General features: G+C 35.8%; 1 protein-coding gene and 1 long non-coding RNA gene across 4 annotated transcripts in view; both read left to right on the top strand.

Moving 5' to 3' along the window:
- Positions 1 to 16,083, top strand: part of Pkcdelta (Protein kinase C delta) — a 65,809-nt gene that overhangs the window by 28,540 nt on the left and 21,186 nt on the right. For 2 of the 3 annotated variants that reach the window (XM_067778432.1, XM_067778430.1), the window contains exon 7: positions 14,359 to 14,460. In XM_067778432.1, the coding sequence (XP_067634533.1) occupies positions 14,359 to 14,460 (102 nt within the window). Of the gene's footprint in view, positions 1 to 5,696; positions 10,482 to 14,358; positions 14,461 to 16,083 lie in introns of those variants that run through there. The other variant, XM_067778429.1, reaches the window with a different exon arrangement.
- Positions 3,841 to 5,598, top strand: LOC137247487 (uncharacterized). The gene is made up of 3 exons (XR_010951845.1): positions 3,841 to 4,176; positions 4,551 to 4,751; positions 5,486 to 5,598. It is a non-coding gene; the product is annotated as an uncharacterized lncRNA (long non-coding RNA).

Below are 16,083 nucleotides of genomic sequence, written 5' to 3'. Positions count from 1 at the left end.
ACTAAATGCCAAGTATGCACATAACTTCACACATAATGCTCCGATTTTAAAACAGTTTTTTGCATTTGAAAGCTTAGCTACGTGAGATTGTACAGTTAATATAATTTGAAGATATATATTATAGGGGCGTGGAAAATTGCCAAAACGTAGTAAAAAATCATAAAATGTTTGTTTACACAGCTATAACTTATAAACGAATGGATGGATTTAAAAAATTCTACTTTTCAGTAAAACTTTGAAATATTTACCTTCGATCTGCATCAAAAAAAAATACTTGATTCCTTTCTTATATCAGCCAAATTGTTTAAACAAAAGTAACATTTTTACCAAAAAATTCGTGTGTGTATTGTTCGGTGTCAACTGTTCGCGCTAATTGCTTTTGAGTTAGGTATGATGCGACACATACGTACATACATATGTACATAGCATTCGATGCGTTATTTAAATTCGGGCGTAGGTTTATAGGCATGTATGAATGTACATATGTATGTATTTTCATATCATATCAGCTTGACATAGGTATGTACATACATATTTATGTAACATAAATGGTTAAGAATGCATAAATCTATTGAAAAATAATCTTTCGTTAAAAATATTAAACATTTCCTTAAAATTCTTCAAAAAAGTTTTATTTTTTGGTATTTTTGCATGTATTACTACATATTATAAAACAAAGTCGCCTTTTCTGTCCCATGTCCCTTTGAATGCTTAAACCTTTAAAACTACGCAACGGATTTTCATGCGCTTTTTTTTAATAGATAGAGTGATTGAAGTTTGTAGATTGCATAATAACATCCATTAAATAGTGGAGAAATGCTGTTATTTGTGAAGTTTCTAATGTGATGTATATATGTACATATTGTCACGGATATTAGCATCACTAATCTTTACCATCACTAAGGCCATGCTAAGCAGTATTTACGTCAATAATCAAATCAAGTATACACATATATAAGGCAGCCCAGAGAGATGTCACACACAGATGCATTTACTTATACGCCTATGTGTACTCGAGAGACTGTAAACTACAAACATTCACATCAATAATTCAATCATTATGTATCTACATAAACGAATAAATAATTGCGTCTACACATATGTACGTATACGAGCAGTGGAGCGGCAATGCACAAACACATGCATATATCTTATCTGAGTTGTCACAAGAGAGGGCAATAATTTGTGCACGTAGTTGTGGCTGGCGATTTTGTAGCCGAAACTAACTAGTAAGTTCTGGAATGGAAAGGCCTAGAAGTATGCAATTAGAAATCAAAAAGTATAAAAGGCGCGACAGTAAAAGCGAGGAGTTTGAGTTTGATTTGAGTTGTCAAGCAGTTACGACTAAGACGATATCTAGCGAGCAATAGCAGTATTATTTTGAATAGTGGAGTTTCATTTGAGCTATCAGTTTGGTTATTAAGCCAGCTAGTTGCAAAGTATAAGTGTTATTGTGAAGTATTTTAATAAAGGCCATTTTTCCATTATTCAATATTGGAGTTATTTATTCAACAGTTTAGCGATACGAACCTAGCAAAAGGGCAAATAAGAGGAATTTGCAAGTAAAATCGTTACAATATATAAGAGAAAGTGGGGTTAGTTACACTATTTATAACTCAAGAACGGAAGAACAGATTTGGCTGAAAATTGGTGGAGGGGTAGCTTAGAACCAGGAGACAGACATAGGACACTTTTTATCCCGTTCTGGATAGGGTCTTGAGATCACAACGTGGACCTGGGTAATCCTGGGATATGTTTGTAAAATGTGGGCATCAAATGGAAGCTGTATGTGGGTACTCTGATATGGGGTATTTTTCGTACCCGTGGGTGACAAGGGTCTCGAGATATAGGCCAAAATGTGGACCCGGGTACCCCTAGAATGTGTTTATAGAATATGGATAACAAATGAAAGCTGTTGATGAGTGCTTTAGTACAGGGTAATTTTCATATCTGTTTGTGACTAGGGTTTTGAGATATAGGCCAAAACGTGGACCAGGATAACACTAGGATGTGTTTTTACATTATGGGTATCAAATTGAAGCTGTTGATGAGTGCTTTAGTGCAGGGTAGTTTTCATACCTATAGGTGACTAGGATCTCGAGATATAGGCCAAAACGTGGACCAGGGTAACACTAGGATGTGTTTTTACATTATGGGTATCAAATTGAAGCTGTTGATGTGTGCTTTAGTACAGAGTAATTTATACCGCTTAGTGACTAGGGTCTCGAGATATAGGCCAAAACGTGGACCCGGATACCCCTAGAATGTGTGTGTAATATGGATATCAAATGAAAGCTGTTGCTCAGAGCTTTAAAGTAATTTTCATTGTGATATTCGATTTAGTCGCATCAACCTGGTAAAACTGATAAATATGCATGCGAAGCCGAAAAAATGCATGAATTGATAATACCCACAGACCTATTTACATACGTCCTATTCGATTTGTCTGAAATTTGGTATATAAATTTGCCTATATTAGTATTTACGATCCTTTTTTCGTGGAAATAGACCAGAGACGGGCTGGGAAAGCGATTAGGACTAGGATTGGGACTGAGACACGGAGTGGGACTGGAACTCGGAATGGGACTGGAACAAAATACATACCACCCTCTGGGACTGGCAATAAGGGATGAAGAAGAATGGGAAAAACTTGAGAGAAGAGAAAAGAGGGAAGGATAAGGAGACTGAGAAAGAGATATAGTGAGACGAAAATAGAGATAGATGAAGCGAAAAAGACGGAAGGAGGAGTGAATAAAATGATTAAGAAGAAGTGACGAGGGGAGGGCAGAGTTAGAGTGAAAAAACTTATTAAAATATATGCAGGTGGATCAAATTTAGGGCAGAACAACGTCTGATGGGTCTGCTAGTTTTTAATATAAAACTAAAGCTGACCAGTACTGCTAGCCCTTATGATCAAAGATGATATGCAGAGACAGTGTCTATAATATGGTCTGCTGTTGGGTATGTATTTTAACGAAACTTTCCAAAGACATTGCCGCCCCGGAAATTTTAGAGGACGGAATTTGGCCAATGTTTAATATTAAGCCACTTTACTTGTCTTTTAGCATAGTTAGCATAGGCATTGGTCGTACAAGGTGGCTAGTTCCAAAAATTTTCGACGAGGGAGCGACAGATGTTTGTCGAAGAGAGTTGAGAAGGGTACTACGCAGATGGGGCAAGCATGACAAAAATAAATTTTTTTGTTTTACATAAAATTTATAATTTTTTAGAAAAACACAGTAAATCCACTACGGACGCAGTAATATTCTAACACCACTCACTAGCATACATTTTCATCGTATTTCAGAGAGAGCATAGCATTTTCAAAAATATCAAAATTCTCGTTTTTAAAACTCAGAAAGCAAAGACCTATACTAAATGCATTTACTGAAGTATGTATGTATGTGCACGCAGCAATATTTTCGGATTTTCTCATACTTGCCAACATCACAATGGGCCAATTTCTAGCCATTTAAGATGTAACCCCCCCCCCCCTTTCCTTGTAACGTTCCATGATCACTAATAGCGTGGCGCATTCTGAGCGCGAGAGCATCACCGCAGGCTCTTTGAGCGTATGCCATTTTTAAATTTAGTCTAATTTTTCCTCAACCACCTAATTTTAAATATATTTGTGCATATCATTGTGATATAAATGCCTACACTAATACATACACAAAAAGATTTGTGTTTGGAACATTCATTTAACGACGTGTCGCGTGCGCCCGCTCGCTTGGTGGTGAGTGCGTCCGGTGGCCATGTAGACAAAATGTCGAAGGCGATCACGAGCACGAACAGCTCATCACCAGGAAAGCCTCGACGGCCACCGCAGTTATAGCGCTGGTTTCCTGCCAAGCAGTTCGCGGTTCGCTCTGAAATTGGAAAAGAAAAATTTTCAATACAAACGTACTAAATGCACACAATGATAAATTTAAATTTTCAAACATCAATACATACATAGAAAAGTATCTAGAATAGTGTGAAAGTGTGTGTGTGTTGATAATTCTTAATCTGTGCTGCTTAATTATATTATAAACCTAATTAATGTAAAACTCTATTAGCCTGAATTCAGCTGGACTTAAAAAATGAAGTGAAAAAGCAATCGAAATTTTATTTAGTCAAATTAATTGCAGAAAAATTTCGAGAAAATATAGAAAATCTCTTACGTCATACGGCAAGGTAGCGGAAAAAAATGATTTATTATAGACAATTCAACAGTGCCTTCACTGTGCTCGATTTAATTTGTTAATATTGAGCTAAAAAAATAAAACTTGGAAATTAAAAAATTTTAAATGTAAATTCTTTATAAAAAAATTAGGTAATTCCTTTTTTTCTTTAAAAATTTTCAGTTTTAAAGTTTTTTTAAACATGTATGTATGCTTAATTTTTCAAAATTTGGCCTTTAACTGTGGAAAGGTCGTCTTTTTCTTTTGCTACATCTATCTAACAAGATGAAGCTGAATTACTTAAAGTTTGTTATTATGCAACTTGAACACTTCAAAGGTTTGATTTCGAACTCCGAAGATATTTTATACTGCTTTAAATTATCTTAGATCGACTACATGAGGTAGATCATTTATGTAAGTGATCTTAATATGGTGTGTATGCTTGTGTCTAAAGGCTATGTCCCTTAAACGTTTTTCCTTTTTCGAGCATCTTCGGTGGAACATGATGATATAAACAAACTACCGGGCGAACCGACTAAGCCATTACTAAAATTTGTTCGCAGTTCTTATTTTCGGCTCTTCATATAGGTAATAACATATCAAAGCTATTTTATAACATGCCAATTGCCCTAAAATATATATAAACATTATTTGAGGCAACCTGTAAGAGTAAATAAGTGTAGGCTGAAGGAAGAAACGGGTGGACACGTCCTGTGTTCGTGTCATGCGCTTACAATTTCAAGGCTGCAGCTACTGGGGCGGCGGAGTTACCTGAGGCATCAAGGTCCTCGAAAAGTCTACTGTTTGTAAAGGGAACAGAGTTATTTTACAACCGCAATGATAAGTTAAGTACTTGAGTCGTGGCCGAGGGACTCTCAAAAAATTTGTTCGACTAGTAACCGCTAGACCTTCAAATTTGTTTCACTGTGAATCAGCCTTATGGCTGAAAGAGTCTGGGCCCTGAAAATATATGCGGTATGCCAAAGTGATATTCTGACCGGGCTATAGTGTAAGGACACAGCATCATCCCGCTTTCCCTGAATTTTGACAGAATCATTTAGATATGCTGGTCCCACTGCACCAGATTTTAAGCAAATCGCACCACAAATAAGTGGTTTTACAATAGTTCAGTCCCTGGTGCACAGTATTATACTTTCCTTTCAAAATAACTTTTGTTTCTGTCATAGTCATAGTCTTGATATTCAGGACACCTTCAAAGTCACAGGCAAGAGTTTTATTTGATGTATTGACTGTGTGCTATTTAATGAATCGATTTGTAACGGTTCGTATAAATTGAAGAATTTTTCCAAATTTTCTTTTAGCTCGCGAAATAAATTAATGGCTTTATGTATGAACGTTCATTGAACAGTGAAAGTGACTCACAACGTCAGAGTAAAAGTAAAAGTACATATTTTGCTCACGTGAGAACATTTTAAGAAAAAGAAGAAAAATAATAAAATTTCATTTCTTCCAACAAGAGTGATTTACAGCCATAATAAAATTATAATAAATAAATTAAAAAAAATTAAATACAAAATTCGCTAAAACAATAATATTGATCACATTTTTATGTAAATACATAGATTTCTATGTGCCTTTATATGAAAAGAAAAGTATTTATAAATTTATAAAAGTGTTTATCGTATGGTTGTTGTAATATACTTAAATTTGGATTCTAATTATCTGTGACAATGCTATAAAGTAAATTTCGCTTAGTAAAATATTTTAAAATTCAACCATCATTCTCGCCAGAATAAAGCAACAAATCATAAAAGGCAGCGGGCATAGAGACAGATATTTAAAATAAACTTTTTAAATAATCATATAAACATTCGGAAAATGATGAAAACAGCCGTCGCCGTCGAACGTGAGATCTACGACGCGCGTTTCTCGAGGTGATGCTAAATATATCTCGATCGTAACCAGAACAAAAAAACTAGTGTTAGACAAATTTAATAAATGACAAGTGCATAGTGTCGTTAATTCTAAGTGACAAAGAAAATAACAAAAACAACAGTGGAATAATATACATGCACTTAGATGTGCGCGTGTTTGTACATTATCGTAGATCATAAAAAAATTGCTAATAAATTTGTAGTGTAAAATTTATTCGACATTTTTATTTTTATTTAATAAGCAACAAAATACAAATACAACAATAAAAATACAGCATGCCACTATATACTGATCAGAGCTATTATTATAGTGGCAGTGGTAGTAGCCCACTTTATGCACCCTACTACACTCCTGGTTATGCAACACCAACAAGCTCTGCCGGCGGTTCCTATGCTCCTTATACGTCTACGTATAATCGTTCGATTGGTGGCAGTTACATATTACCGTTAGCACCACCACGTTCACCTTCGTATACCTCAGCTCACAGCATCTCGTCTAGATATCAGCCAAAATTGTCAACAATCACAGAAACCTCGCCACACATTAGTACCAGACATGGCGGTATTATACCACTAACACGAATCCAATCGCCAAAGGTGATATCTTACGCAACGCCTTCCACGCCCGCACCAAGATATATTCCACCACGTCCCATTCCAATCAATACCGCTGACATTGATGTTTCTTCGTCAAAATATAAACATCATAAACATGAGGAAGAAAAAGAGATGGAAAAAGAAGTCCAACAATACTCTGAAGCTAAACGTGGCAGCATCCATAAGAAAGACAGCGACTGTGGTAAATCCGAAGACATAGTTAAGGCTCATGAAAGTAGAGGTAGATGCTCCACAATCAAGAGAAATCGCCCTGTAGTCCGTTTGTCCACAATACGATCGCGTAGTAAAGACCGTAACCGTGCTGCTAAGTCCACCGCTTCTGGCACAGATGAATCTTCAGAGCTCGTAGCAAAAGTTTTCAAAGATCTGCCCACTGTAGAGGCATTACAAGGCACAGAAACGCACTTAAGTTGGCGTGAAAAGTTGGCGCAGGAATTTGGTACTATACCTACACATACCGTAAAGAAGTCGCCAGGAGATTTGATGCGTGAACGCTATCTCATACAAAATGATGCAAGGAGCGATAACATCGTATTAGCGCCAAATTTAGGCGCAATCATAAAAGCAGACGATACACCTAAAGCACAATTAATTGATGATGTAGTCATTGAGTTAGATTTAGATCAAACCAACAAGGCCGTACGTCATTTAAGTATACCTCAGTGTCCCTCGTTTCATGACATTTGCCAGGATATATCATCAGATAAAATTGATGACGACCTAAATGCTGGCGAACTTAGACGACGAGCATCACTCATACAAGAACAAGAGCAAGAAATACTCAACCAATTGCAAAAGTCCGCATCAGGCACATTTCAGCTCATTCATCTAGAAAGACATGATAGTGAGCAAAGTACAGCCAACGATGCTCACCAACAGTCAACTAATAAACGTAAATCGAAAAAGGGCAAAAAGGTGAGACATAAAATAACTGCGGTCGTCGAGGTCGAAAATTCGCCTATTCTGCCAGTGTTGCAAGAAAAGGAAGAACTAGCTTTAACTCCTGCAGGTAAAGAATCGTATCCGAAACCAAAATTTTCTTTTAATGTTGATTCTGTTGAGGAACACCACGAAGTTCATAAGGTACTGCAGCTACCCAAGAGAAAGAGTGTAAAAAAAATTATGAAATCGGCGGAAAAAGCTTTGCCGGAGGGATTTATGGAAGCAAGTCCCAAATCGAAAATGGTTTCAAAACCGAAAGTTCCCAAAACTTTTGTCAACACAGCAGAAATTTTTACGTTTGAACCGTCGAATATAAAACTTATGACGGAAGTAGAAAATACCGATGAACTCGAAGTGGAAACTTCAAGTAAAAAGATGGGAAGTTCTGTTCCAGAAATCGATTTGATATTTGGAGCGGAAAGCCAAATGTCGAAACCAGTGACTGCATATAATATGGAAGAAGAAAAGGCGTTAGAGACAACAGTTCCTAAAAAGACCTCGGAGAAGTCGAAATCATTAACTCCTCCGAAAGATGATTCCTTCAAAAGTCTTCTCAGTCCGAAGGTAAAAAGTGAAAGTCCCAAAAGTAACATTAAATCCAAGCCTCCTCATAAAAATCCTACGTTAGCTAAGTCAAATATTGCGGTTGATTCCAAAGCTGTTTCATTTATTTCACAAGAACCAAAGCAGCAATTTGTTCCCAGCGAAGTAAGTTTCCAAGCTGTAAAGTCTCTCAGCAATGAGAATAAACCAACTGCACGATCAAAGTTGCAGGAAATCAAACAAAATTACATCGAAAAATCTGATAGTGGCGAGGATTTTTGGGCACAAATCGGAAACCGCGAATCAGTTTATATGACAAATCGAAAGAAGGGACAGCTTGAAAATCAATGGCATAAACGCGAAGTCCTCTTGGATTCTCCAGCCGTAGAAAATGTGAGCAACATTAAAGAAATTAAATCTTCAGTTAAAGCACAAAAGAAAGAAGTGTTAAAAAAAGCTGATCTAGATTTAGCAAAAGGCGTCGAAAAGAGTGCATCCACAAAGTCACAATCTACCGAGTCCACTAAACTTAAAAAAGATAAGACAATTGAAAATCAATTGGAACATGCGCCGAAAATAGGACAAGAAGCAACCGTTAAAAAATCACTTGGAGAAACACCTAAATCGTTTATCGGAACAATTGAAAATGCAGCAACAACAACAACACCAAAAGTGTGCATTCCGGCAGACAACACGAATGTAACAAGCGCCACAGCCAAAATAAATTTTGGGCAAAAGGCCAAGTCACCTGAAAAACAACTGAATACATTTTCGATGCCAGCGGACAGCAACAACGAAAACAAAATCAACACAGAAAAACCGAAATTATTTATTAGCCAAACAACGACTACAAGCACAATAGCATTCACTCCAACAACAACCACACCAAAGACGCCAAATACCCCGAAACCGATTAATGAAACAGCAAATAATAAAACGACTGAAACGCAATTAACCGATGCAATTAATTCAAATGCAGACGCAAAAACAAAACCGGAAATAAAGGCACTGAAACAAACAGACACAAACATAAAATCAGATACAAGTGACATAAAAAACACTGATGCCAAAACACCGCCCACTTCGCACAAAACGCCAACAACATTCACACAGAGTGATGTCGGTACCATTATTACTGGTGCCAAACCAAAAACTATGCCTAAATCAACAAAGACGACACCGACGAAAGTTTTATCAAACGCCTCCGCCCCAACAACAGTTGGCAAATCAAAAACATCGCCTAGGAACACGACGCTGACTGCCCCCAATGCCGATGAATTCATTTCAGTAGCACCTCCAAAATCGGCGACGTCACCAACTAAAACAAAAATTACGTCACCACAAGGCACAAAAACAAAACTAAAGCAATCAACAACAGCTGGCGGCACAACGGTAAATAACAATGCAAATGGGAAAATTGTGAAAACAAAAGTAACGTCAAAAGCGGCAACAGCTGCCAAAGTCGAACTAAAGGTATCGGTACCGGCACCGAGTACGCCAACAACAACCACAGTGACATGTGCCGATGCTATTACAACTGCAACTACAACGACTACAAAAATACCAGTTGCCACATCCACAACAGTCCCGGCATCCCCAATAGCCGCGAACTTAAAGGAAGCTGTCGCCAAAGAATCGCTAGAGCAGCACTACAAAAATCACGAAGATGCTAACGGCGAAGACGGCGAGAAAAATCAAAACGAAGAGGCACACGCGCCAAATAATTTATCAAAATTCGCAACAGTACAGAATTTGGCACAGTGTTTACAAGACGTTGACGCCGATCTAGAAGAATTCATACCGTCATCTGCAGAAAATAGCGATGACGAAGATAGTTCATACGATTACTCCAGTACGGACGATTGTGATTATAAAGACTTAAGTGCAAGTATGAAGAAAAAAGTGAAACAACAACGTAAAAAAGAGAAACAAGCCGAAAAGGCGCGTTTCGATCCACAAAAGAAAATAAAAATCGATCCGTCTAACAAGTGTTATGTGAAAGAAGAAGCGCCGCGTTTTCCGCTTGTCGCAACACCGCGTCCATTATGGAAACGCGAAAAGATCGTGTATCCTGTCGAAGAATCGGACGATGAGAGCGGTGATAGTGAAGGAAGCGGTTCGGGTAGTGAAGAGACGGAAGATAGTGAAGAATGCACTACGTCAGAGGAGTACGATGACGACTTGAATGCCAACGCCAATGCAGTGGCCACAGGTAGCAATGTCTCCAAAGAGAATTCCGCAATAATACGTTTAAGTACCTGCAGCAATGATTCGGGTTTCGAGGGTGGCACTGCACCTTCTAGTCCCAAAAAAATGCTTGGTAAGTTTTAATCTAAAGTAAGGAGAAATTTTATGTTTAAAAGAACGCTATTGTGGGCCAAACCTATAGTTTTGTATATACATTAGGGTGGCTCGATTTGTATGGACGAAAGTTAACCTATATCGCGCCATCGTTTTTTCGATAGGATTTGGGCTCAGGAAAAAAAGTTCCACTACGCATTCCCAAAAAAGTAATTTTCGAGCCTGCGAAATTTCATTTTTTTGACTTTTTTTCGACTTTGATTTTTACGGTTTTCTCATGACCTACTAAAAAAATTTTCATATGTATACCCTGTATAAATACTGTTTTTTTTTTTCAAAAAACTGTTATCGCCAACGTTTTAGCGGACATTTTTGGGTCGGACAGGGTATACATAAAAATTTTACAATCAAATGAAATTTTTTTTAGTAGTTCATGAAAAAAAACTTGAAAATCAAAGTCGAAAAAAGTCAAAAAAATTTAATTTCGCAGGCTCGGAAATTACTTTTTTGGGAATGCGTAGTGGAACTTTTTTTTCCTGAGCCCTAATCCTATAGAAAAATCGATGGCGCGATATCGGTTAACTTTCGTCCATGCAAATCGAGCCACCCTAATGTTGATAACCATATATGTAATACTCCTATATTGCTACAAAAGGCTAGGTACATTCTCAAACATCAGAGTGCCGATATATTGCTGTTTAAACGTTTTTGTTTTTGTATTCAATAATCGAATGTACCTAAATTAAAAATTTTTTTTTTTGTCACACTTATGCTGCTACAATCACAAACATTTTATAGGCTGTCTTGTTTTGATTTCGAATTCAAAACACATTGCAAGCAGTTTGAATTCGATACAATTTGACATTAGCTGGGGTATTTATGAAAACAAAAATTTGATAAGGCGTTCTTCGATCGAGTTTTGAGATTGTGCTTTTTTGAAACAAATTCCGAAATAGGGTCTTTTGAAAAACATTCTCATATAGGACGTTTTCAAGCTGGTAGTTGAGATAAGGTGATTTATACTCAGCCATCTATATGTCATCGAAAAGAGAATATTTTTCACTTTAAACGGTGAACACATTGTTAAATCATCTTTAGAAAGAAGAATTTTACAAAATACATTGAATATTTAAACTTTTAACTAATTTTTTTAAATTTTACCAGCGATTTTCTTGACTTTTCTTATTTACCACTAAGTAAAAAGTGGTATTTGTTAAGAAGTCGTAGTCAAATTTCTGTCCAAGGCCTGAGGTTGTAGCAAATCATTAAGAAAAAATGTTATCTTGCTTTTATATCGATCCTGCATTATATATTGTCGTATACAAGTAATAACAAGAATGTCAAAGGTCCCAAAATTTTTAAAGAGTGAAGCATTGTGGTATTGACTTGCAAATATTATAATATGCATGAAGTTCGCTGCCTGTGTTTCCTTTTATCTCCAGTGTAAATGCTTGCGTTTGTGGCGTTCGTAACCCAGGACCTACCCATGTGGTAAAAGTACTTTTACTTTTTTTCATACTATTTTTTATCCTCATCGAAACCACAGCTGCCCTTAACTGTTACTTTCATTATCATCATTATATACGAATGAGCTTCATAATATGGATTCAGAATTTGGAAATACCTGGGTAGTCATTTTCATCGCAGCCTCCGAAAAGGTATTTGGACTAGTGTTACAAAAAAGACAAAAGTAAAAATACCTGCTACTACTTTTCTAGTAGATCTCGAAGACCTAAGAATGACTGCCTATACGATTTTTCCCGTGCACCCCCAAAATCGTTAGTTACGAGCAAAATCGGTTTTTCGTACCTTTGGACTCTTGCGAGCCTATTACTTTGTTATAGATTTTGACCTTTCCAACGATATATACGAGGTGTGTTCAGAAAATAACGGGAATTTTTTAATTTCACGGGTTTGGAGTGTCCAATTATCAAAAAAAAAAAAAACATTTATAATGTTGATACTCATATCCCTGAAGTATAATAAAATTTTCAGCTGAATTCATTGTTTATTTTGTCAGTGACAGCTGCTAAGATTAGACGTGTTTTTATGAGGTCGGCGATTTCGTTTGTTAAAAAAAGTGGATCAAAGGATTTGTAACAAATTGTGCGAAATGCTAACAAAGGCTTACGGTGAGTCTGCAGTGAGTAAAACAGTAGAGGCATACTGTATCGCCAAGACCGAAAGAGGCTAGACAAGTGCGCTCGAACGTGAAGGTTATGCTCACAGTATTCTACGATTTTAATTGCATAGTGCATCGAGGTCAAACGGTCAATAAGGACAAATTCGACGCCGTTTACGTGAAGCAATTTGAAAGAAACGCCCGAATTTGTGGCAAAACATTTCATGACTTTTGCACCACGATAATGCATCTGCCCACACTTCATTGCTTGTTCGTGAACTTTTGACCAAAAACAATACTATAACGATGCCCCAGCCTTCATATTCGCCAGACATGGCTCCGTGTGACTTTTTTCTATTTCCAAAAATAAAGAGAACCTTGAAGGGCCGTCGTTTTACAAGCATAGATGAAATTAAAAGCGCATCGCTGAAAGAACTGAAGGCTATACCAAAGATCGAGTTTGAGAAGTGTTTCGAGGATTGGAAGAAGCGCTGGCACAAGTGCATAATATCTAATGGGGACTATTTTGAAGGCGACAACATTAGTGTAGATGAATAAATAAATATCTTTTTCCAAAAACGAAAATTCCCGTTATTTTCTGAACACACCTCGTATATCAACAAGGAAAACAAAGCACAATGAAAATTTTCGCAGTGAACATTTTTTTTTTACTTTTTTTCGGGTTTCGTCAACTTTGGTGCGATTTGTTTGCAATAATTTATAAGAAGACTATGCCAACAATGCATTGCGTCTAAACTGGAAATTAATTATGAATCCAATGAGTATCAATTTTCTTAATCTATGCTAAAAACTGACTGAGTTATTAAAATTTTAATGAGAACAAAAGTTTAAAAAAATGTGTAATTGTATCGAAACGACTAAGAAATGATTACTTGACCCATTGTTGTTTAAGTTTGGAATCACCCTTTGCAGACCAATATTACTGCAACTTTTGTAGTTCTCAACCAATTTTAAATTTTTTTACCAGTTGGATGGACAAAACTTCATTTTTGGGATATATGTGAACAATTGTATGTATTTACCCAAAAAAACCCATTTTTCTTTTTTGTTTAATTGGTTTGTCGGGTAAATATACTCAAATTTCATAACATATCCTAAAAGCTGTGTATGTAATTTTAACGAAACCCCGGGTTTTTCTTGTAACTCATGATTTCAGCGGTGTCTGGGGAAAATCTTGTATGCAGTCAATCTTAGATCTTCGAGATCTACTAGGAAAATGGTATGACTTCTCAGGTATTTTTTGGCGTTTCACAGTGTTATAGAAACATACTTTGGATTTATCTGTGTTCACATTTTAAGCTAACTATATATCCGAAGAGGGTTGATATACACTAAACCAGTAGAACTTTGTTAACAAAGATGTTTGGACCAAGCTCTACATATGGATCAACTACGTAGATTAAAATATAAACTTAGGTAAAATTTAAAATGCGTTAAGCATTTTTTAAGGTCTATCGCCCTGATAGTGGTCGGCGAAGCCTTGCGTGTATTTTCCAGTATTAAAAAATCGATTTTAAGGAAAATTTAAAAATGTTTTGCGCCCTTGGTCAATGTTAAACTCCAATGCGCCAATGCTTTTAAAACTCGTTTGTGTGAACCAAAATTTTCGTAACTATTAAATTTGAGTTAAACATATTTACTTTAAATACTTTATTAATCTTAAGAGTACACGTTTTAAAAAATATCTTTTCAATGCCTTTTTTAATTACTCAAAACGTCGCTCTAATCTAAAACAACTCATCCATGGCTGCAGAATGTGATGTGAATTGTCATAAGAAATGCGAGCATTTGATGGCGAATTTGTGCGGTGTCAATCAAAAGCTGATTGTTGAAGCTTTGGCTTGCGTTAAGCGAGGTAATCGCTTTCAACGACATTATAAACTGTTAACATGGATTTACATACATACAACAAATGCAAAACGTTCCGAAAATCAATTACATACATACTTACAACTGATTGCTTTATAACTTTTTTTCATATCATTGCTTGAAGTACATATGTATGTCCGTAATTTTTTTTGATTTTATGTTAAAGGCATGGTTCATCTATATGGTTGGCTCGCTCATCTCTACAGCGATAAAATACCTTTGTTCAGATTGTCAAAGTCTGAGTTTTGGTGTCAGGCGAATGGAATGGAGAGAAAACATAAAAGTTTGCAATTCTAGAGTGTTTTGGGAAAATAATGCGCTAAATTAGATACATTTACTAAAAAAATAACTTGATGTGAAACTATTTTTGTATAATAAATTAACCACCACGGCAGTCAATAATTGTGAAGTCAATGTGTTGGTTACATTTTGCGTTTTCCATCTCCCTTTGACAATCCCTATACCAGTGATATGAGAAAAATAAAATCAGCTGATGAGATGAGTCAACCATATAATTGAGCCATGTCCATGTATTAAAAGGTTTGCTAGTTTAAACGAAAAGGGTTCTTTATCATATTATAAGCTAAATGAAAAAAAATAATATAAATGATGTAAATTTCACAACGTTTTGACTTTGTTACACATTCATTTTTCTGGCAAAAAAGGACCCCAATATGTAAATATGTATGAAGCTACTAAGTTCTATAAATTCTACATTCACCTCCTCTATACACTGAGCTGGTTTGCGGCGGAATCTTTTCCTTAATGTAGGTTCATTCAACGTTAAGTTTTTAAGCAAGAACTAAAATGAGTTATACCATTTCTAAAGAATTATTTGAATATAATTTTTTTTAATATTTTTGCTTGCAATTTTTTATTAACTAGTCAATTTTTACGAATTGACAAGCAGCTTCATTCCACATTTATGGCATTATATCAAAGTATCACATTTACATTTGTTGCAGTCAACTCAAATTAACGATTTTTTATAAAGCGGTTCTTTAGGAGCTCGTCTTAATCAATTCTTAATGTTATGTCAGAAAGTGCTATCAATGAAGGGACCGCATAATATTTATTTATGAATTGTGAAATTTTTTAGTTTACTATAACTCCCCACTTTATCTAAACTTAAAAAAATCTAATCTACACAACTTATTTTCCCCTCGTCTCTCACTTTATCTTATAAGTTTTCTCAAATTATTTTAAAAACGGAAGTGGCTATTCGTCTGGGAAAAAAGTTTGCATTGTCCAAAATGAAGAAAACAGCAAAAATAAATAAATAAAAAGAAACCACCAAGCAAATTCTGGAAATTTGTTCACCAAATTTTCCGAAGGAATACGGACAGCTTTAAAAATACTAAGGGGAGTGCTTCAATAAAAAATCTAACAAACATACAGAAAACTATTTTTTATTTTCAATATTTTATTCAATGCCAGCCATTGAAAATTTACTATATAGCTTAATATCACATAATACTGTTGTTTCACTCAATTATTTTGGTTGCCATATTAACCATTTGACTTTTACTGATACACATTCTTGTATCATGGTGGAATAACCAGGTGAAGTAAGCCGTCCATTGTCTTGCACTAAATTAGAGACGTAAAG

The sequence above is a fragment of the Eurosta solidaginis genome, chromosome 4 (assembly GCF_040869045.1).
Source record: "Eurosta solidaginis isolate ZX-2024a chromosome 4, ASM4086904v1, whole genome shotgun sequence".
Classification (NCBI taxonomy): domain Eukaryota; kingdom Metazoa; phylum Arthropoda; class Insecta; order Diptera; family Tephritidae; genus Eurosta; species Eurosta solidaginis.
The sequence above is the reverse complement of the archived record's forward strand: the minus strand, read 5'-3'. Positions and strand labels throughout refer to the sequence as shown.